The following is a 24,365-nucleotide window of genomic DNA, read 5'->3' on the forward strand; positions in this document are numbered from 1 at the left end:
CCTTGGCATTGACAGAAAAATATTCATAGTACTTTGGTACTTGGATGGAATTTTTACAAAGGCTAAGTTTTTATAGTTGACTTTTGCCAATTAGAAATTGTTTACTGCTAAGCTTATTCTCTGTTCCTTTTTGAATAAACACATAAGAAAATCATAGAGGGCTATTTTATAGTTTATTACATATTTTACAGAAATCATTCTATTAAACTCCTGAAAAATAAATTTAGGATTAACCATTCTATTAAAATAAAGTTTTATTTTCTTAATATCTGTGCTTAAAATCATATGTATTTGGTATGTGAGTAGGTTATAATAATTCAAAATTTCTATATTGTTCTAAAATGACCTATGGAAAGAAGAAGCTTTATGAAGTAATGGGAACATCATGGAGAAAATTATTGTAATTATAGTGAAACTACAAATAATAAATAAACCTTCTCCATCGCTTAAAGGAACAAATTCCAGCTTTTCAGTTAAGAACTGGTAGTCTGTGGTCAGCTAACCTTTCTAGCATTAAAGACTATAATTGCTTGTTTCTTCCTCTCATCATACTTATAATACTTCTGACACCAGATATGTGAGTTTTTTCCCCCCACACACTACCAATTCTCCAACAGCAGCTGGGTGTTCTACAATGCTGATACCATCTGCCTGGAGTTAGCATCAGACCCCACAGGCTAAATGCTCAGTCCCATAAGATTGCCCCTACCTTAGACACCAATCACAAGTAGTGGGTCCCCAGGTTACCCACATTCTGTCTGACTTGGCTACAACAAATTGGGGGTTCTCAAGACCCCCTCAAGTTTGATAATTTGCTGTAATGGCTCATAACTCAGGGAAACACTTACTTTTACTGGTTTATTATATAATAAGGACTATGATAAAGTATGTACAGCCAGATGGAGAGGTATATAGAGTAAGGTCTGGAAGGGTCCCAAGCCAGGAGTTTCTGTCGTGTGGAGTTGGGGTGCACCACCCTCCTAACATGTGGACATATTCACCACCCTGGAAGCTCTCCAAACCTTGTACTTTAGGGATTTTTATGGAGGTTTCATCAGGTAGGCCTGATCGATTATTAACTTAATCTCCAGTCCTTATGTCTCCCTGGAGGATGGGAGGTAGGGCTCAAAGTTCCAAGCTTCTCATCAGGGCTTAGTCTTTCTGATGACCAGTGGCCCATCCTGAAGCTATTTAGGAACCCACCAAGAGTCACCTCCTTAGAGCAAAATATGTTCCTATCAAGCTAGGAAATGCCAAGTGATATAGGAGCTCTATGTCAGGAACTGGGTCAGAGACCAAATATTAGAACAGAAGATGCTCCTAGTGTCTTATCTTGCTCTTTGAATGGATTGTTTATCCATGCATGATTTAATAACACAGCACATTGGTAATTTGGCAAAGGTTTCCTTCCAAATGTTGGAAGAAAGTCTACATTATAAAACAAGTAGAAATTGTTAATATCACTTGATTTCACCAGAAAAGCGTTTAAGTATTGGGAAGATGTCAAGCTCATAGTGGTAGAAACAAGTTTTCTGAAGTTTCAGTTTTTGCTTGAAAATTCCATGCTAATCATTGGCAACAAATACTCTTCATTTGTTCTTCAAGTGACAGGCTCACTTTATTTTTCAGAAAATGTCTGCCAAATACTGACATCTGAATAATCATAGTTTGTCGTTTGTCAGTTGTTCTTTCAAGTAAAAATAGTGCCCCATGAAAAAAAATCAGTTCAGCTTGCAACTCAAGCAGTGTACTAGTGTTTTCTTTACCAACAGCATACTTTGGATATAGAGCAGAAGTACTATGCATACTTTCTATTTTGTCACATAGAATTAAAAGAACATGTAAAACAATGTTTGTGATTTAATAAAATTAGTTTCCTCATTTTATCAAGGATTTAAGAGAGACTGGCTTTTTTTTTTTTGGAATAATGGGTATGCATAGTTGTAATGTAATTAACTTGATGCTACTGCCTTGATTTGTGCTAAGATGCTGTGGTTTTATGCACTGTTGTTTTGCATAATCACTGCAAATGTGACCCCAGTAGGAAAGGCAAATAACATCTTAGTATTATTATGAGAGTATTTTTTACTTAAGGAAACCCTTCCTTCATAGGGTCATTGGGATCCCAAGGATCCATGGATTACACTTGGGTACTGCTAGTATGGAGGAAAGACCACTGGACTTAATAATTTGAAGACTTAAATTTGAAGCCTGTGTACCATTCTTTATTATACTATTAGACTTCATTTCTTGCAACTTCAGTTATCTCATTTATGAAATAGGGTTAAAAGCATCTTGCCTAGTTTTTTGCTTTTGTGTTGCTTGAGTTACGACTGCTAAATTATGAAAAGTTCTAAGTATAACTTGTTGCCATTTCTACGTGAGTTCTGCTCTAGCCAGTTTGGTTTACTTGTCAGTCATGAAACAGTAAACACTCTAGATAGTTCCAAAGAAGAAATTTAATACCGGGAACTAGGTTCTTAAAAAAATCAGTGGAAGCAATGGAGGAAGGATCTCTAGCTCAGCTTTCTGAAATGACTCCTAGATTCTTGCAGGACTGGCCAGCCAGGGAAGCCATTCTGTCTGCCACAGTCAGGAAGATAGTGAATCAGGAGACTGCCTTTGGGACTACAGGGTTCAAGAATGTACATAGCTCTATAGCTGCTGCCCAGGGAACAAGCAGCCAGGATTAGGTAACTGCCACTGAGCTGTGCCTGGGCATTGGAGTGCAGAGTCTGGTTACCACTTCTATTCTATCTTTTGACATACCTGAAGCTGTAAATTGGATACTGGACTGCTATTGTGGAACAGCCCACATCAGTTCAGTCATGCTGGAGAAAAACAGCCAAAAGCAGCAGGATAGTGGCTTCCCGCCCTCAAGTCTGCCTTCCAAATCTCATGCTAATGCATCCGATTGGTGGAACCTAAATTTTATCCAGAACCATAACTGCAGGTGAATCAGGAAAATAGGTTTGTTTGTTTTAATCTTTTCAGCTTCTGTAGTTGTAGAAGGCACACAAGGAGGATGAGAGATTGGAGTCTGAGGGCTAATTGATCGTGTCCCCAAAGCCTGTTTTTCTGCTTCTTTGTGATTTTCAAGTTATTTTCTTTACTTCCATTATTCTCTCTTTACTCATCCAAGTTCTAGTCATTATTTAATGACCATGGTAGTTCTCGTTTTTATGAGGCCACTTCATGCCTCTCCAGTCCTAGCTTCTTTATCAGTATTTCAGCTGGACTGAATGACTACACCCAGGTGATATCCATCTACAGCTGTGGTTTGGTGGACTTGGAATTTGTAAACCAGAATTAGGAAACCTTTGGCCTGCTGACGTACGTATGCATGCGCCATCATTTCACTTGCTCTATAACTCTGTTGCACATTCTACTTGACTGAATTTTTTGGACCCTACTTACTACATTTTTGTGAGGTTTTGTTATACTCTCTAAGAACATTAAAAAAATCTTCCGTGGCCAACTGTTATTTTTAATATTTTTAATATTCTCATAAGCTGCTGTTTGGAGAAAAAAGTGTATATAACAATAGAAGTAGACTTTTGAAACTATCAGTATACTTTATTTTTTATTAAGTGCAAAATTTTTTTTTCTAGTAGTTATATATAACTACTAGATGTAGCCAGATGGTAAAATGCAGACACTTTATCTCCCATCCCCAACCCTTTTGTTTGTTTCCCTCTTATAATATTCTAAGATTACAAAGAAAAAAATTAATTTTAACATGTCTCGAATACAAATAAACAAAATGATTATAAAACTTGTCCAGAATACCAACCAGCATAATCCCAACTATGCAAAGATAAGGTAGTAACAGCTATACTTCTTTCTCTTTCTCATCCCATTATTTTGTAATATCCTACTTAACAACATGTTATGGTCTATCATTGTTTAAATGATAATAGGAGTATTACTGACATCTTTTGAGATAAGGAAATAAATCGATGTATATTGGGAAATTGGATTAAAAATCAGTTTTTTTGAATGTGGTAATAGTTGTAGACTTTATTCTTTGGAAGAAGAACACTTACAGCATCTAACTACTTTTATTTTATTCTAACAAAAGAAAACCTGTCATTTACTTGCATATTTTTCTTTTTTCTGAAATGAAAACTTTTTTTTTAATTAAAAGGAATGCATAGAACAGAAAATAGAAAGTGAAAGATCCTTATACGTCCTTCTCCCCATAACCCTCCTCATCAGAATTAACCACTGTTAACAGCTTCATACATTCATCCAGACTTTAAAAGTGTATATAAATATAAATATATATGGTCAATTAGTTTCTGAAACATAGTTTTTGAGAGCTCATTTAATTATCATACTTTGATAAATGTCTAGGTAGTATAGCCGACTGTAATGTGTGTGTATTTGGGTTAACTTCAGAAAGTATATATGTAAATGTTTAATTATGTTGGCTTCAATTTTTGTTGTTAAAGAACCTGTTTTTAGCAATCTTTCTGCTTATTAGCTTTTAATCAGAGACTTCATAGTAAATATTGAGATTCCTCTGTAATGAAAAATATTTATACTCTTAATTGCTTTAGGTATATTTTATAGAGAAGAACATTAAATTTCAAAGTATAACCAATTTAAAAAGTGTTTGCATTCTCTTCAGAGAGGCTCTTATACAGAATTAAGTTGGTGCTGACTTTGATTGGAAAGGGTATATTGGGTATAAAATCTCCATTATAAGAATTACCTTTCATTTTGTTTGACTTTTAATTTTGAGAAAGATAGTTTTGCTTTTCAGATGTGATTGATCTCACTGGAGATGATAAAGATGATCTTCAGAGAGCAATTGCCTTGAGTTTGGCGGAATCAAACAGGGCATTCAGGGAGACTGGAATAACTGATGAGGAGCAAGCCATTAGCAGGTAAAAATATAATTTGTATAAAGTAGATATAAATACTATTTATAATAGAAATAATAATTGACTTTAATTTGAAGAGGCACAAATATATACTTTGCAATTCTAAATAAACTATTAATAAACTTAGTATTGTTTTTATATTTTATGTAACCCAGATTTTCTTATTCTAGATCCAATTGCATTTGAAACTTAGATTGTTTTTAGGATTTTGGAGTGACGTTGTGGGGCATTAAATTTAGGTATATATTTTAATATTTCTTTGATTTTTTTTCTTCCCCTAATTCCTTTTAGATACATTGTCCAATTCAATTTATAGTCATTTATGGCCAGGGTCAAGAAACTTTTTTCTGTAACATGCCAGTGGTAAATATTTTAGGCTTTGTCAGCCATCTGGTTTCTGTTACATTTGCTCAACTCAAGTGTTGTAGTGTAAAAGCAGCCATCGATAATGCATAATTTAATGAGTGTGGCTGTGTTCCAGTAAATCTCGATTTACAAAAACAGACGGCCAGCTGGATTTGGCCCATGGGCCATAGTTTGCCAACTTCTGATCTATGATATGATAGTATATTTATAGGTTTTTTTTTTTTTTTAAAAGAAATAAGCAAGATTCCAAGTTGTGTGATGGAATGCATCTTTTGATTTAATTACCAAAACTTTTTAGTTTGAAAAAATTTGATCCACCAAAGGATTAAATAAGTTTGATTTAAAAAAAAAAAACTTTAAATTATAACTAAACATAATCTTCTAAACAACTCTTTGGAGCCAATGGTAACTTTATCTTACTGAAGAAGAAATTTATCTTTTAAGAGGTTAAATGATTTTCCAAAGGTACACAGCTAAGATGGGTCTTATGACTCCAGTGTTCTTTTCCCCTGTTAACAGAGTTGTTTGGTAGCAGAATGTACCAGCTTTCTTAGATAATTTCCCTTGGCACAATATTAATAGTACATTTCTTTCTGAGTAATCTGAGATTACCGTAGGAGATGCCTCAAAATGCTATGTTTAGCACAGGCACATAATTTTTTGTAGTAATACTTTTTAATGTCTTTGTTACTTTGGAAACTGCTTTGTATAATAAGATATTAAGATGGCAAGACTTAATTAAAATTCATTATCCTCTTTCGTTGTGGCTAATATCATTTAATGCCAGTAATTTTAAATGAAAACCAAAAGTACATGTGCTATTTTTAGACATTTTATTTAGGCTTATTTTTTGAAGGATTTGGAGAAACTATAAAGTTAGATTTTGTCTTATAAAAATGAATTGGAATGAAATATTTGTCTTGAATAATTATAAAATTTGATAATACTTAAGCTTTATGAGAAATACTTTAAGCATGAAATACATCAGTTGCAATTCATATTTAAGGGGAATGATAATCTAGTATGTGAAAAAGAGATTATAAAATAGAATATATACTATGATACAAATATTTTTAAATGTATATATATTTATATGTATGTTAATTTATATTAGTACATAAATAGAAAAAAGTCTGGAGGATTATATACCAAGTAGTGTCAGTAGTTTTGTATCCTGTGCTTTCTAATTAAAATAACATAATAATTAGATAATCAGTAAAAATAAATAAATAAAAGTTAAGGAATTTAGATTATTCCTAATCTCTATTACATACAATATATGTTATATATTCTTTAAGATACTAATTTTTGTCCAAGTGGGAAAAAAAGCTCATTAAGATAATGCCCTTTTTTTCCCTTGATCTTTTAATTTTAATAAACTCTTAAAATAGTAAATATTTTGCAAGTATTTGTATTGTAGATAGCATTGCAGAGAATTGGTATAGTGTAATATGACAAAATTTTATGTAAAATTATACTCAGAAGTAAAAAAAATATTAATTTACTGTTGCAGAATGTAATTTTTTTCCTTGATATGCGTAGATTTTATAATATATAGTTAACAAAAAAAGTTAACTGCAACATTCAGTAAATAAGCACATTTATATATCATATTGTATTAGAAATAAGGGAACATGAGAATTCTAGTTAAGCATTTGACAAATATAACATTGCATGAGTTTTATTAAGGCTTAGACTCTAAATTCAAAAGGGAAAATGATGAATTTTTTAAGGAAAACATTTATATATTATGCTTAAAAGTAAATTTATTTGTTCATTACCTAGTAAGTTCAGATGACAAAATCTTGCCAAATAAAATCCTAGAATCATTTAACTATGGTTGTATTTCAGTAACATACTTTAATATGAATTCACACATTTGGAATACTGAGCTATTGTGTATAACTAGATGAGATAAAAACTTTTTACATCTTACAATCCTGTGTTCCGGCACCCATAAATTTCATGGTAAAATTTCTTAAGTTGAACATTTTAGAAGTGTACTTCTTAATATAATTACTTCTTAATGTCAGGATTGGATGCATTTATTATAATTATCTTAGTTATCACTGCACAGACAGGGAACAAGTAGAGTGTGGATAGTAGAAATTTGTTAATAAACTGCATTGTGGCTAGTTTGTGTCTAGCATATTTGTTGTGAAAATGGCTTGCCTCATGAAATGACTTTGAATAAGTTGGGTAGAAGGTAGGGCTAGGTTCTAGTTAAAATTGTTACAAAGAGCACACCTTCAACAGTTTCAGGAAACATGGTAGACTAAAACAGATTTTCTAGTGGAAACAACCAGAATGTGTTGTTTCTGTTGGATGTAAAATATTTTAAGATCTCTTGAAAGTATTATAGAATTGTTAAGATAGTAAGGGCTATAATCAGACTAAATCAAAGTGAAAGCTGGAACCCAAAGAAGTAAGTTCGGAATGCTGAAAGTCACTTTTTGACATGATGACATTTGCTCGTGTGTATAAATTTGAATTTCAGTTTTGATATCCTTGTTGAATGTGGGAAAAAGAAGTTAAAGGCCGTTGTCTATATTAGGTGGGAAGCTTTAACAGGAAATCATTCCCCTCATAAAGTTACGTCAGTGGATGACATAGTCACAATAAGGGTAAATCAGAACTATCCCTCCTCTGAAACCCCTATAATACTACAAAGACAGTTGCCTTAGCTATGAGGAGTGTTGTTGGAGGGGATGAGATTTGCCCCTGAGAAGTTGTACCATGTTTGTACAGCTGAAATTTGTGTCACTTTAATGATTCAATAAATCTCTACTTGAAAAAGGACTGTGAAAATATCTTCTAGAAATGAAAGTAAGAATTACTAAAGTAAAAAAAAAAGAAAAAGAAAAAACAGAACACAGGTTTAATAGCAGATTAGAAATAGCTAAAGGATGTATTAGTAGACTGTAAGCTATATGAGAAGAAATTATCCAGTGTGTAACAGATAGCTAAAAAGATAAATAATATGGAGAAAGGTTGAATGACACGGAGAATAAAATGAGTAGGTCTAACATACATTAATCGGTGTTACGGAAGAAAAGGAGGGAGTGAGTCAGAGGCAAAATTTAAAGCGATAATCACAGAATTTTTTAGAAGCGAAGAGATAACTTGTAATTTCATGAGCCAACAAATCCCAATCAGAAAAATGAAAAGAAACCCATACATAAATTCATTATAGTGACACTCCAGAATACTTAAGACTGGGAAAATCTTAAAATTACTCAGAGGAAAAAGGTAGAATTATCCTAAAAATAGTGACAGTGAAAGTGACAAATGACACAAATTTACATAGCAGTTAGACACATGAAAATAATAAGTTGGACAAGTTAAAAGTGGACAAGTTGCCATGTTGGGTATGATGATAGATTATAGCAGTGGTGGTAATCTTTGTGGTGCAAGTTTGATGAGTCACCTCATTGGAGAACAGCCACCACTATATATCCAACACAATGGCTAAAATTAAAAAGACTGACAATATCAAATGTTGGCAAGCATGTAGAGCAGTTGGAAGTGTCATATATTGTTCATAAGAATGTATAATGATATAGCCACTTTGGAAAACTGGGAATTTCTAGTGTATTTCAACATATATTATGCTAGAACTTAGCATAGTCCACGTTTCCACTTCTAGGTATAGACCCTTGAGAAAGAAGCACATAGTGCCTTTACTGATAATAACTAAAAACTGTAAACAACCAGATATCCGTAAGAGCAGAATAGTTAACAGTGGTTGTATATTCACACAGTGGAATACTAAACAATGTAATGGAAAACATTTTCCTGGTACCTTAAAAAATGTGGAGGAATCCACAAAGCAACATGTTGAGTGAAAGAAACTTGACACAAAAGAGTAACTGCTGTGTGATTCCATTTATGTGATGTTTAAGGACAAGCAGAACTAGTTTATTGTGGTAGAAGTCAGAATGGTGATTATCTGAGAACTAGAGAGACACTATTGGTTGGGAAAGGGCATGAGAGAATTTTGGGGAATAATAGAAATTTTCTATATCTTGGTCTGGGTGGTGGTTACATGGGGGGTGGTATTCATTGGTAAAAATTTCACTGAACTATACATTTAAGGTTTGTGTATCTTATTATATGTAAATCACCTCAATAAAATACTCTTACCAAGAAAAGATGTATTTAGCCCTGTTGGTTGATAATCAGTACACAAAAGGTTATGTTTTTATGTATAAGAGGGAATGATAAGGAGAAAATTTTAAAAGCTACCATTTATAACACACAAAACTATTAAAGACCAGGAATAAATCTAATAAGAAGTGTGCAAAAACTTCTAAGAAGAAAATTATTAAATAACACTGAGACATATTAATGAATATGGAAATAATTGGAAATGTATTGTGTTTCACAAATTGGAAGACTGAATATTGTAAAACCGGTCAGTTCTCCTTAAATTAACTTACGGGTTTAGTGTGATCACAATCAAAATACCAATAGATTTTTTTTAAAGGAAATGTAGAAGATGAATACTCCCTTCCTCCCTCCCTCCCTCCGTCCCTTCCTTCCTCCTTCTCTTCCTTCCACCTTCTTTTTTCTTTTCTTTTTGGTTGATCTGTATAGCTTAAATGATATGCATGTTTTCCAGTGAGTATGTTGCTTGCTTGAAATAGACTTAGATGATCCAAAGTGGAATGTTTTCTATAACGCAATTTAAGTAACAATACAAAAGAAAACAAGCAAAAAAAAAAAAAGCCCTCAAAATCAGCACGATAAAATTCTACTAGGAACATGAACACTTACCATAAGTAAGTGCTTTAAAGATTCACTCAATACAGTGTGTGGAAGGGAAAGAGACAGCAAAACATTTTGTCATCTTTTTATATTGTTGAATGCCATGGTCATGACTGGTGTTGAGAAGATAAGGTGATTGTAGTTGGGGTTGGTATTTGTGGCTTTTGGGCTTGCCTTTTTCAGTATACTACATTTTGTTCTAAGCTATTTCTGAGCTCTGAGATTTGCAGTGTTATTTTTTTATTCTCTCTCTCTACTTGCAGCCTTAATATCTGAAATGTAGCTATTGGCATACTTTACACTTTAAAGCGTGGGTAGAATCATTGGCTTCACTTTGTTTGGTGAGGCCAGGGAAGGAACCCTTATGAGGACTTGGCTTTATATAAAGCTTATATTAATATGCCAGGACTGGACTATAGAAAAGGACAAGGGCTTGGGAATGGAGAGCTCATATTTGGGCTAGAGGTTGGGCTTTTGCCAAAAAAAAAAAAAAAAAAAAAAAAAAAATGACAAAGAGATAGCAACATCTAATATTTTAATCCTCCATCTACTTCAAACACTTGTTTAGCCCCCCCCCCCCTTTTTTTTTTTTTTTAAATCATGTATGCTCTAGGGATGAAACAAATCCATGTTTCTATCCTCTGGATGCTGATGGGAGAGACTGGTTGATTAATAATTTTGTGCAGTGTAATAAATGTGTTTATAAAGTCTTTTAGGAGCCAGGAGGAAGTGGTAGGAGGAAACCTACTGGAGCATGTTGTAAGTCCTTGGTGATTAAAAAACTAAATGTGTTATAAGCTGTAAATCAGGATCACAAAGTCATGGCATTCTTTCATCCACTATTTTTAGTACCATAATTCTACCATATTACCATATGTTTAAGGAATATTATAATAAATCTACTTCTTTAAAACTCATGCTTTTATTATAATGAATGATGATCTCTACCATATGACTGAATTGAGTTATAAGAATATTTAATTATATACATTTAAGAATGTATACCCACCCACCAAAAATAAATGTGGTTTAGAAATGGATACTTTAAAAAATTTTTATATCTTAGGTCACTTTGAGAAACAGTGAACATGTATGTCTTAAGCTCTACTCAGTTATTACAGTTTGTATGTAATTTTACCTCTGTAAAAAGTTTTATGGGAATGCTGGAGAGGTGGTATCTTCAGTTTATATCCTTGACTTTCTTTCCCTCCTCTTGTAACAAAAAGTGCAGGTAAGCTGCTTGGTCCTAGAAAGTACATTTGATGCCATACATTCTCCCAAAAGTAGGCAAGGGAGCTAAAAAGCTTATATTATCACATTAATGTTTTCATACAACATGAAAATCAAGAGATGTATTTTCTTGGTGGGAGGGGGCTGAAGAGGAGGGTACCTGAACTGACTGTATCGAAACATTCAAAAAATACTTTCTGGTTTTTAGTTTTTAGTCATCTTAACTAGATCTGGAATAAGAAGAATGTCATTATCTCAGGGGAGTCTGGATTGTAGATTTGGGATGGGTTGTTGACACTTGTGGGGAACAGGAGACCTAATTTTACTCAATATGGTCTTGAGGCTGAGTCTCATTTTGTTATTAACTTCATGTGACTTATTTTTATTTTTTCAATTTTTAATTTTTATTTATTTTTTTTAACCTCTTTATTGGAGTACATGTGACTTATTTTTAGACTTTAATTTTTGTAGAGTGGGTACATTTTGTAGAAATCAGGTCTTCTCAGGTTTTCCATGACTTGTCTGTGTGACCTGTTTCCTGGTCACTATGATACAAATGATCTGGTGTGTTGGCATTGAAAAGGGTTATTTCTAATTAATATTTTATTATAATTAGAAGTTTAAAAATATGTAATGGTAGAGGACCATCCACCTAGAAGATTTAGGAATGAGTGTAGTTCTCCTTGTTCTCCTTCACTTTTGATCAGTTTATGCTTTTGGAATATACTGTAGAGTTCTCTTTTTTAATGGTTATTGTACATGCCCACTGGTGCTAATCAACTGCTGGATGCCTCTTCTGTCTCTTATATATGACCACTGGTGCTAATTCTTCTTTCCTGTTTGTGGTATTGTTGCTACTTCACCCAGAACCCATTGCTTGTTTTAGTTCATTCATTTCTAATTACCAATATAGAAATAAGGTTCCTTTATTTATACTTCTGGATATACATATGTTACAAAAGGAGCAAACTTTTCAAATGAAAACACTCCCATTTATAAAAGTCAATAAATAATTAAATATACCTTGTTATATAAAATAGACTTTGGTGTTGTATTTACCTTTTGTATACTATGTGTTAACTTTTCTCTTTTGAAGTAGTCGCCTTGTACAAATTTAATTTTTCCAGTTGATTATTCTTATTCTTATATTATGTTGAATTGTACAACTTGAACAGTAGGAATTCTCTCAAGTTGGCTCTTTGACTTACCTCCCCTTTATGTTCTTTAAAACTTATTTCTGATAAGAGTGGGATGTTCTAGATAAATGCTGATTTTCTTATGCCCCTATTCATCTAACTAAATACCTTCCAAGGAGTTCTAGTACCTTTTAGTGGTCAATAGTTTAAGAGAAAAAGCTTGTATGGGCCGAGGTTGCATGGAGAGTTGATATTTGGGCAGAGTACTGCTGCTAATGTTGGACCACTCTTAAAAGGGTATACTGTTTATTTTTAAATATGTGAGTTTACTTTGATCTTTACATTGTAATGTATCATGTTGTTTTCTTTTTCTTTTAATTAATTAATTAATTAATTTATGGCTGCGTCGGGTCTTCGTTGCTACGCACAGGCTTTCTCTAGTTGTGGCGAGCGGGGACTACTCTTCGTTGTGGTGTGCGGGCTTCTCATTGCAGTTGGTTTCTCTTGTTGTGGAGCATGGGCTCTAGGCGCGTGGCTTCAGTAGTTGTGTCACGCGGGCTCAGTAGTTGTGGCTCGCGGGCTCTAGAGCACAGGCTCAGTAGTTGTGGTGCACGGGCTTAGTTGCTCCGTGGCATATGGGATCTTTCCAGACCAGAGCTTGAACCCGTGTCCCCTGCATTGGCAGGCGGATTCTTAACCACTGTGCCACCAGGGAAGTCCCGATCGTGTTGTTTTCTGCTTTCTTTTTTTCAGTATGTGGTTTTACTGATTCCCAAAGAAGACTCTAGCCTACATTCATATAAGTTATTTTAAGCAATACTGGTTTGGAATCTAATACATTGTATCTAATGTCATTTTGTAAGGTTAGAGACAAAAGAATAATTTACTTTTTCTGCATAATTAAGGAAGATAGCTATATTATTTTGACATTAATCTGATAGAGCAAAATCTTTAGGAGAAAGATCGTGTAGCATGAATGAGATTTTCTCAAGAAGCCAAAAAAGTTGAAAAAACTTCTTCTTGCTGAGGTTTTATAATGAATACAAAATGAGTTAAGATATTTAGCTATTATTTATGCTTATTTAGAATAGTAAGTAACACATGTCTTGAGCAGGCAAAAATGCATGGTTAGTTTATATGTGGGGATTAGGGTTTTCCAGCATGTTGTTGCATGCTTAAGAGCAAGAAGAACACCATTAAGCAAAGTAGCATTACTCTTAGCCGTGTTTAGATATTTTAGATATATTTTTAGATACTCTGTAGGTGCATTTATTTTGAAGAGGTTAATCTTTTATTATTCTGATATGTAGATATTTATTTCAGTAGATTTTTCCCTAGGCAAACTTCTGGGTAAAAAAGTGAACACATAAATATTCTCTCCCTTTATTTAGCTCTTGTAGAATCATGGATCTCTAGAACTGAAAGGAACCCTAGAATTTACCTTACCCTTTTCATAATAGAAAAGGAAATTAATGGTCAGAGGAATAACAGTACAGTTTTTTTCAATTTTTAGTTTTCTTGATTCAAAGTAATTCTTATAAAAATTAGTCATTATGTTATATTGTAAATATGTACTTCAATACAGTGACTTTTCAGAAAACTTATCTAGGTACTGTATCCGTGGTACTAAGCCTCTAATTTGTTGAAACATAATTTAATATATTTCCTATTACATAATGCTGTCGTTTTGTGTTTGAAATTTCCTTTTTCTGAGAAAAATAGGCTGCATGCCTCTTGATGTGTTGGCATTGCCACGGCTATGTTCTTAAAGAAAACTAGCCTCTGCTTGAGTAAATTTAGTTTTAAATATTACTTCCCCAGATGGATTGTCTAGAGCTTAATCTATTAAAATCCTTAGTTTATAGTATGCTATTTTCTAGGGTACAGCACTAAATTAATACTGTACTTTTTTCCCCCATCATCTTCTTCCCATTGTTTAAGAGTTCTTGAAGCCAGCATAGCAGAAAATAAAGCATGTTTGAAGAGGACACCTACTGAAGTTTGGAGAGATTCTCGAAACCCTTATGATAGAAAAAGGCAGGACAAAGCTCCTGTTGGACTAAAGAATGTTGGCAATACTTGCTGGTTTAGTGCTGTTATTCAGGTAAGAGTCTTTATGCAGATCTTATTTGGTGGGCCTGACAGCAATGGAAAGTGGGTTGGGGTTGTGTTTCTTTTAAGCTGTATACTTTATGTATAACTGCAGACCAGGTTTTAGTATGCCTTTCTGTCTACTAACCTAGTTTGGGGATTGCAGTATTCCCCACCCCACTTTGTTCCTCATTCCCAGTATGGAGTTTTAATGATAGAACACTACCTAATGCCTTATTCAGAATTAATTTTTCCTCCTTCCCGTTTGTTGGGAATTGTCAGAGTGGAAAGAAAATATTTTTGTATATAAATCCCTGCAAATTTAGGGAAGGATGTAACCAAGATATGAAACCAAAACTGTGTTTTTTTGTGAGTCAGATCAGAATTATTTATATATAATGGAAAATATCATTCAAGAATTATAGTTATTTAAATACTATTTTTATGTAAGAGAGCATTTTATTTGAGGAGGGAACAGATTGACAAATAATTCTCAATACGTATATGAGAATGACGTAAAGAATAAATGTTGATAAATCAAGAATAACATATTTTCTTTCTAACTTGGAAAGGCCTTAATGAAATGTTTCTTGAGCTCCTTATTCTAAAATAAAAAATGTTTGTATGCATAGATATCCATCATCTTCTCAATTTGGAGTAGTTTTCTTTTTTTTTTTTTAAACTTTTATGTGATATGACTTTTGTCATAAATCTTTACCATTCTCAGACATTGATAATGTTATCTGTCAAATTGCAAAACGTTAAATTAAAGTCTCCTTAAATAAAACAATCTGTGAATGATAACATGCTCTTAATTTTAATTGCCATTTAGGAAAATTAGTATTTGTGCTTATTTTCCTAACACAGCTGAATTGTAGCTTATTTATTATTTCTGATGAGTACTTTTAAAATCATTAGATGTTTTCTAATTTACATTCTTTTACATTCAAAATATCTCCTCATTTTGTACTTTTCCAAAACTGTATATGGCGTAAACTTTCATATGATATTAAAGCAACTCACAGGTTATTAAGTTCATTTCTACAAGGTTGTTAATTGTGTTCTCTAGGCGATTAACCTGTAGTTTTAACTTTTTTTCTACTTCCGTGTTATTTCCAACTCTTTTCTGCCTTTTTGGCAAATAATATTATATAATTTGATTTCCTTTGGTTTTCTGGATTTATGCCTCACTCTTTAATAAACTGTGGTATACACTAATTGATAATATGCTATGTTATTTGTTTTCCAGCCTATTAAAATGTTAAGGAATACCTGGATTAGCATAAATTTGTGATGATACTTTTGTTCTTGGCCTTGAATATGCATTAATTGTTCACTTACATGCCAACAATATCTCAAACTTTATTTACTACCTTAATCTCTTAGATCTTCTTACTAGGCTACCTTGCTTTACTTGCACTGTTAGTAAAGGCTTTTGCATTTCATTGTTCAATCTAAATTTCATAATTTAGTCATCATTTTAAAATATGAAGCACAGTTTTAAGGCTCTGATCTGAGTGTTTATGAGTATGCTTTGCAGCCTGTATTTGGACAAGTAGATGCTACCTTTACACTATTACAGCCAGTAAATGAGGCTCATTGGTTAGCTGTTTCTCTTAGAAAACTATAAGAAGTAAGAAAGTGCTTCTAAAAAATCAATAGTTTAGTTAGAATAAACACCTAGGAGAAGTAACCGCTAACCTTGAAAAATTTGGATTATAATAAAGTAATAAGATACTGACTTGGGGATGTGGAAAAACATTTAGCTTCAGAGTTCAGAAAATTGTGGGTGGGAAGAAAACTTTATCTGGAGATAACTTCGTTTTGTTTTTGAATGTAATTTTAAAGTCTCTTAACCCATTTTAAGTACCTTTTACTTTTCATTTCTAGTAATTGAAATATTGTATTTTTTCATTTCTTGACATTTGCTTAATTCCACAGACATCTGAAATATAACAGTTTATCATCATAAATGGAACTTTTCACTTATGAAAGAAAATTTGGGTAGGAAATCTATATTAGTGTTGGAAGTTTTTTAATTGTATTTTCCAAAGCAAGGTGGAACTTGTTCAGACTGTGACATAAATGTACTGTGAAGTTTCAATTACAAACTTTTCTCAGGGATGGAATTTATTATACTTAGCTGGCAAGACTAGTATGAAACAACTGGGAATTCTTTTCTTTGTAAATATTTCTACCAATTATAGTAGTTTACTGGGATTATAAATCTCTAACTTCAGAGTAGGTAATGAGGATAGACTACAGAAGGCACAGCTTTGTTATATTTGTTCCTTTAGGTACTGAGACCTAAGTATTTTGGAATAAAAGGGGAACAGAATATCAGAAAGAGACTGTAAGCAAAGAGAAGGTTGTACAGAGAATGGCTTACATAATCTTTTGGATGCTAATAATATTAGCCTGACTGTCTTTAGATTGGGTAACAACCAGTTATCTAGTCAGGACTATTTTCATCCTGTTCAAAAGGAACTTTTATGTAGAAAGTACGAATTGGGGCTGCTTTTTCCACTAGGGTGTCAGTGAATTAGGTAGTTACTTATAGGAATATGTTCTCCTCTTTCTCTGGTTTGCGGTGTTAAGTTCAAGTAATCCGTGGATTCTCATGGTAAACCTTAGCACCATTCCCGTTTGGATGCCTCTGAGATGCTCAGAAGTAAGGTGCTCATACTTCTCAGTTTGCCTGGTACAGTCCCAGTTTACTCACATGGTAGCTCTATCAGCACCTATTAATTAGTCTTGAAGCCCTTTTTCATACTCAGAAGGGTTATGGGTTGGATGATAAGGTATATGGTCGCCTTATGCATAAATTATGAAACTCTAAGTTGACTAAAATACAGGCATCCTGAGGGCAGAGAGCACATCATCTAAGTTACTGTTCTGTACCAGTGTATAGTAGAGTGTCTGACACGTTGGAGGAACCCTTTAAGTAATTACTGAGTTAGTAAATGAATGAACCGTAAAAGAGCATATATTACTTATGGTGGAATTGAAGACTTAAGGTGCTTCTACCTTCTACTCTAATGTATTAAAGTATGGTATTGAAAAGGTGCTGCAAGTTTTCAAAACATTTCAGGATATCATTTAGCGTGTTTTTCATAGCACTTGGCTTTTGTCTCTAATTTTCGTCAAAGAACATGAGTACGTAGTTCAAAGAGAAAACCAAAAATTCCATAGCAGTAAAAGCCTTGTGAAAAACAGCAGTCCTCTGCTCCAAACCACCCTGCCTGAGAAACATAGTCCTGCTTCTTAAAGGCATCTACAACCAATTCTAGCTGTTTCTCTTTCTATCTTCGTTTTTCTAAATGACATGGCTTTCTGCAAAGATAGATGAGGATTTAGCTCTTTCATTTCACCTACCTAGAATTGCCTTTCCTTTCATCTCCCAACATAGTTATATCACCAGTTAAAAATAGTCAGTAGTCAGTGTTTACATTTTCTTTGGCTTTGTAGACATTGTGGTGGTTTACTAAGACTACCCCTCTGTAATTCTTTGTTTTCCTGGAGTTGTCAGTTGCCACCTTTTCTTCTCTCTGTTTTCTGTATACTTATTTATCCTTAAAAATTTCCAGCTGCTTCAACCTCTCTTTTGAGGTATTATCAATAGTGTGTTTCATATACTCAAACATCTCAAACATGTTAACTCTTTTTTTTTCTTTTTTTTTTTTTTTGGTGAGGGGAGTCCTTTACAACATGAGATTTCTGTGCCTCAAATCCAGACTGGATTCTCATTTTTTTGTGGTTTAAGCATGGTTCCTAACTTTCCAAAAGCAGGTCTAGAGAAAGGGAATTGGGGAAGGGACAATTGGGGGTCAATTGGCAGGCTTTCACTTAACCCTGTTTGTAGCCCTGAATCTCATCCTACCCTGAAATACACTATGACTGATTTTTATGAACCTGAGTCAGTTAAGTTATATTCAAAGTTTAAATTTTCCTGTATTCCACAGAGGAGAGAGTACTTGTCTGATGCTTCTCAGTCTGGGAAGGACATAGGGCTTTAATTGCTCTGTATACAGACTTTCAGTTTTTAATCATGCCAGTCTCTTTCTATCTCACCTTGAAACTTATCTGATACCATTTCATTTTTTTAAAAATCCACCAAGGAGAATTTATGTTGCTTTTCCTTAGTATCTTTCATTATAGACAGTTTATGTCTCCCTTTGCTCTCTTGTCATCACTCTTTTTGTTTTCCACAAATTATGTATTTAAACTCTCATCTTCCATTAGCTCTCTGATATTAGCAAGAGTTTAACCAAACTCTACTTTAACAAATTTCAAAATTGACACATTAGCTTTGGACTGAATGAAAGGATACTTGTTTTCAATGTGTATGACTCACAAACACAATTTAGGCAGTAGTGACAATTACTCTTTCCCACCCCTTTTGAAGGAATGTGTTGACTAATAGTACTATGCCTGATTTAGGGTATAGATTGGTACTTAAAATAAATTTCTGTGATTTGTTGTGCTAATCCATGGTCACAAATTCTACTTTGGGTAGTAGCATATTAAGTTGTTTTCGGCCGTCTACCTGCTCATATTTTGCTGGAGTCCAAAACAAAACAAAAGAAAAATGAAATCAGCTTTTTGAAGGCATCATAAACACTAAAGCAGTGAGGAATTTTGAGGCTACACTTTGAGAGAACAAGAATTTCAGAGAGTAAGCTTCACATTTTGGGCTGATTTTATCTTTGAGGCAATTTCCGGAGTGACTGCTGATTGGCTGGGGAGCTAAGCAAAGTTTCACACAGGCTTGGAGCCCTAGGAAACACCTGAGATTTTCAGTTAAGTTCTAAAGGGCTACACCATAGAATTAACTGAGAACTGAAAATAGGCCAGGCTTTATAATTTGTGAATCCCAGCTTGAGATTTTCTCAGAATTGATTGGGTTAAGATGATCTAGGTTTGCAAGTAGTCCCAGTTTTGCTGCCGGCCAGAAGGAAATGTAAATTCTGTTAGAAGATACTATCATCTCGAACTTTGAATTTTCTCCAGTTTTTTACATACAATGTCTAGCACTCAAATCAGTCATAATTAGTTATATCAGAAAATAAGACATGTCCAAAAATTAAGAGAAAACAATGGATAATTAGAAATATACCTACAAGGAAACCTAAAAATCGAATTATTTGTTATGTAACTATTACTGTGCTCAAGGAATTAGAAGCATGATTGAGAATTTTGATAGAAAACTAAAATCTATAAAAAAAGAACAAAATAGAAATTTTAGAACGGAAAAATATGATAAATGAAGTTAAGATATCAGTGGAAGAGTTTAGCAGGATATCAGACACAACTGAAGAGAGAATTAGTCAACTGGACAGTTTGTGGAACATTTTCACACTAAAGCCATGAAATACAGATAAGAGCATATAAGAGATATTTTGGACATGGTGTAAATTGTACTAACACAATTTATTTTTGGTTCCAGAGGGAAACTAAAAGGGAAATAGGATAAAAACAATATTTGAAGAGATGACAAAGAATATTCCAAGCTTGATGAAAGAGATGAAGCCACAGATTAGGGAAGCAGTAGGAACCAGGTAGTATGAATGTAAAGAATACTACATCAAGGCACATCATAGTAAAACAGCAAAACACTCTAGACAAAGAAAATACTAAAAGTAGCCAGATGGAAAAGGTGTATCGCCTCTATGATGGAGCAAAAATAAGACTAACGGTTGACTTCTCAACAGAAATGCTATCTTTAAAGTTCTGGGAAAAGTTAACTGGCTGCCTAGAATTCTATAACTAGCAAAAATCTTTAAAAAATGAAAAGAAACCCCACAATTTTCAGTTTAGCAGAAGCTGAAATAATTTGTTACCAGGAGACCCACACCAAAGGAAATTCTAAAGGGTGTTCAGGAAGAAGAAAAAAGTTTTCCAGTGGGAGCTCAGAGCATAGAAGTGGGATTGAGATTCTCCAGATTTGTCAGTATTCTCTTTCCTATTTAAATTCCTTGTAAGAACAGTCTATACTTTGTCCCCCTTAGTTTTATCCCATTTCTTCAGGACTCATTGCTGCTCTTCTTCCATTCTGCCATTCTACTGGAAAGGTGACTTCCCAATTGACAAGTCTAAAGATTATTTTCTTGCCCTTACCTTATTAGAATGTGGCAACCTTCAACCTTTGCTAATCTTGTCCTTCATGAAATTTGCCAGTGATTCTTTGATGTACTCCAGAATCTTCTGTGGTACTTTATATCTTTGTTGAGAGGTTCCTGACATAGGATTTTTTAAAGCTCTGCAGTTATTCTGATACACAACTATGTTTGAAAGCTTTCTCTACTCCTTTTTCTTCTGTGATCTCATACTCCACACTTCCTTTACTATTTTTATTTTGTCTTTCTAATAGCTCTTTTTCCTCTGGCTTTTAAATGCTGCTTCTTCCTTAAGTTTCTGATTTTGGTCTGTTATTGTACTTATTATTTCTGATTTATAACATCTGCTCTCATTGTTTTAACTTGCAATAACAAGATAGTACAAGGGCAGAGACTTGATATATTTTATTCTCTGCTGCCTGTCTTCCTTGTGTCTGGCATGTAGTGGGTGCTCCATAAATATTTGTTAAATGAATGAATAAATGAATGAATATGTTCATATTGCTTAATTAAAAAATACTTCAGATCACAATTATCAGTTTTATGGTTTTACCTTTCATATTTAGGTCTTTAATCCACATCTATATCTATATATCTATATATGACTATTTCTTTATATATAGTGGACCAGTTTTCCCAACACCCAGTACTAAACAAAATCTTGTTTTCTTATGGATTTGTGGTGCTATTTTTATTTTCTAGCAAGTTGGCTAACCCATCTTTTACTAAGATTTAATACATTATCACCTCCAGTACAATGATTTTCAAACTTTATAAGCTGTGTGACTCACAGAAAGGAATACGTTTTACATTGTAAAACACTTGACACATACATATGTATGTAAAAATATCACCAATGAAAATTTTACAAATGATACTCTGGTGAATTGACTGTTTATGACATGTTCTGATATTTTCCATTATATTTTATTTCAGTTTTTAAAATTAATGTTTATCATGATGACATTAACGGGTTACAAGCTATAGCTTAAAAACATAGCTGCAGGAAGCTTTTTCATGAGCATCTTTCACATGCTTTCATTATGCTCTACATGATCAATATTACTGTATTTTGGAGTAACACTGCTATTGTTATAATTAAATATCTGTCTCCTTTCTAGGTTGTGTGTCTCCTTGACGATTAGCGATAATACGTAATTTCTTTGTGTCTCTATCACCTAGCATCTGGCCCATAAATTTATTTGTACTATATTTTTGTAGAATTGATACCTCTAGAAAACTCATGCTGAACATAACATGTCTAAAAAGTTCTTGACTTTGCATTTGTGTAGATTTTATTTTGAGGAAACTGCTTAGGCACATAGTAACATAAAGAAAGGAAACTTTTAATGATATATATTATGTTTTTTTGAGTTGTCCACGAATAATTTTCTCCTTTGCAGTCCCGTAAATATTGTTAATGATCAAGAATAATATGTCAAAATTTAAAAAATGTGACTTCTTCTCAGGGAGAAAATAGGCCTTCTTGTGCTAGTGGGAAATACTCTGTATATAAAATAAATCTCTCAGGTCAGTCATATGTTTACAGTTCTGTTAATAGAATTTTCCCTTCGGTTATCTTAAATTGTTGTTCTTTTTCAGTCATTATTCAATCTTTTGGAATTTAGAAGACTAGTTCTGAATTACAAGCCACCATCAAATGTTCAAGAATTACCCCGAAACCAAAAGGTAAAATTATGAAAAATTTTTAAGCAGAGTATATATGGTCTTCGTATTCTTTTATCTGTGCTTGCTTTTGGGAATTTGCCAAATCAAATCTGAAATAGTGTCAAATTTGAATGTGAACCTATTAATCTCAGCTACAACAGTAACTTCCTATTCTTGGTTACTATATTGTAAATATGAATTTTTCTTCACCTGTGTGTCAGTAATAGGCCAATTTTTTTGTTTCACTTTAGTAATTGCTTTTTTCTTCTTTTTTCTGGATGTCAAATTTCAGTAAATTTTATAGGTTACCATTTACAATTCAAGGTCTTTACTCAGTTGCCTCCTGAAAAATTGTGTGGAAAGCAAAAATTTTTCAGTTATTTCTGTAGATGAGCTCTTTAAAAGGTTAGTTTTGCACTGGTTGTCTTTGCAGTGCAAATCTGTAACTTCTAGTATTGTTAGGCAATATAATGTGACAGAGAGCACAGGCATCAGGACCACATTGGCTGGGTTCTGGCTGTGGACCTGCTTGATCTAGTTACTGCTCGTTTTCCTTATCTGAAAAGCATAAATAATAACAGCAATTATTTTATAGAGTTGCTGTGAGAATTAAATGAGATAAAACACATAAAGGACTTAGAAGTACCTGGTACATAGTAAGTACTAGGTTTCAGCTGTTGCTAGTTATTATACTGTTCATATTAGCTTTTCAAAAGATAGGACTGATTTGCATTCAGAAATTCATATTAATGAAAAAAATTAATTATGGAGATGATATCCTTGAGTGTAAGACTTCAGTGATCTTGTCATAAAGAAACTGTAGCCCTAAAGGGGACTGGTTGCAAAGACAAAGAAGTTAAAGTTTTAGGTTTCAGTAAAGTGTTGAACTTTGTGTAACCTATTGTTAGTAGTAATAATACGTTATTAAATTATGTTTTCCTTTTAGTGTCTAATTTTGAAAACTACTTTTCCTGCAAACATGTGAAACATTTATAATGCTAGCTAGTGGGAATATAATTTGATTTATAACCAGCTTTTCAGGCCGTAATCTTTGGCCATAAAGTGTCAGACTGATAAGCCGTTTTCAAAAGGGAAGCAAGATCACCTGACCAACTACTCATACTTCCAGAGAAATTAAGCAAACACCTTTCAGTCATTACAGTTTTTACATGAAACTTTTTGGACTGTTGCCTCTCTCTCTCACAATTTGGTTAGTTCTTTGTTCTGATGTCTTGGTTGAAGTATATTTATAATTCACATGATTATTTAGAATTATTACTTGCAATTAGAAAGATATCTAGATAATCCCCCTAGTACTTGGAAATTATCTACACCTCTAAATAATCCCAGGAACAAAGAACAAATCAAAGAGGAAATTTCAGGGTATTCTGAACTGAATACAAATTAAAACATGATGTATCAAAATTAGAGGTATTTAGCTAAAACAGTGGTTAGTGGAAAATACATGAGCTAAATGCCTTATTAGAAAATAAGAATTGTTTCAAATTAATGGCATCAGATTGCGTCAAGAAATTAGGGGGGAAAAAGCTCGTTAATTTGAAAGCAGGTGAAAGGAAATAATAAAGACAAAGTACATAAATCAATGAATTAGACATCAGGAAAACAGTAGAGAAAAATTAATGGAACCACAAGCTGCTTCTTAAGAAAGTTGGTAAAATTGATAACCTTCTAAGTAGACTGAGTAAGAAAAAAGAGAGAAGAAACAAATTACCAAAATAAAGAATGAAAGAGGGACACATCACTGCATATTCTGTAGACAATAAAAGAGAATAGTGGAATATTATAAACAACAGGCAAATATCTTAAAAGCTAACAACTATTGAAACTGATGAAAAGATAGATAACCTGAGTATCTCTATATTATATTAAAGAAATTGAATTTTTAGTTAAGAACCTACCCACCAAAAAAAAAAAAAAAATCAGTAGCAGCAAGGTTTATTGGTGAGTTATACCAAACATTTAAGGAAGAAATAATGGCAGTTCTCTACATGTTTTCCCAGAAAATTGAAGAAGAGGTAAAACTTCCAAATTTACTCTATGAGACCAGCATTACGCTGAAACCAAAAGTAGAAAAATATGTT

At 33.2% G+C, this 24,365-nt stretch overlaps 1 protein-coding gene across 2 annotated transcripts in view; it reads left to right on the top strand.

Annotated features, from left to right (window-relative positions):
• USP25 (ubiquitin specific peptidase 25) overlaps positions 1-24,365 on the top strand; it is a 139,064-nt gene that overhangs the window by 32,213 nt on the left and 82,486 nt on the right. For both annotated transcript variants that reach the window (XM_068546916.1, XM_068546917.1), the window contains exons 4-6: positions 4,769-4,892; positions 14,330-14,492; positions 22,198-22,284. In XM_068546916.1, the coding sequence (XP_068403017.1) occupies positions 4,769-4,892; positions 14,330-14,492; positions 22,198-22,284 (374 nt within the window). The remainder of the gene's footprint in view (positions 1-4,768; positions 4,893-14,329; positions 14,493-22,197; positions 22,285-24,365) is intronic.

The sequence above is a fragment of the Eschrichtius robustus genome, chromosome 6 (assembly GCF_028021215.1).
Source record: "Eschrichtius robustus isolate mEscRob2 chromosome 6, mEscRob2.pri, whole genome shotgun sequence".
Classification (NCBI taxonomy): Eukaryota; Metazoa; Chordata; class Mammalia; order Artiodactyla; family Eschrichtiidae; genus Eschrichtius; species Eschrichtius robustus.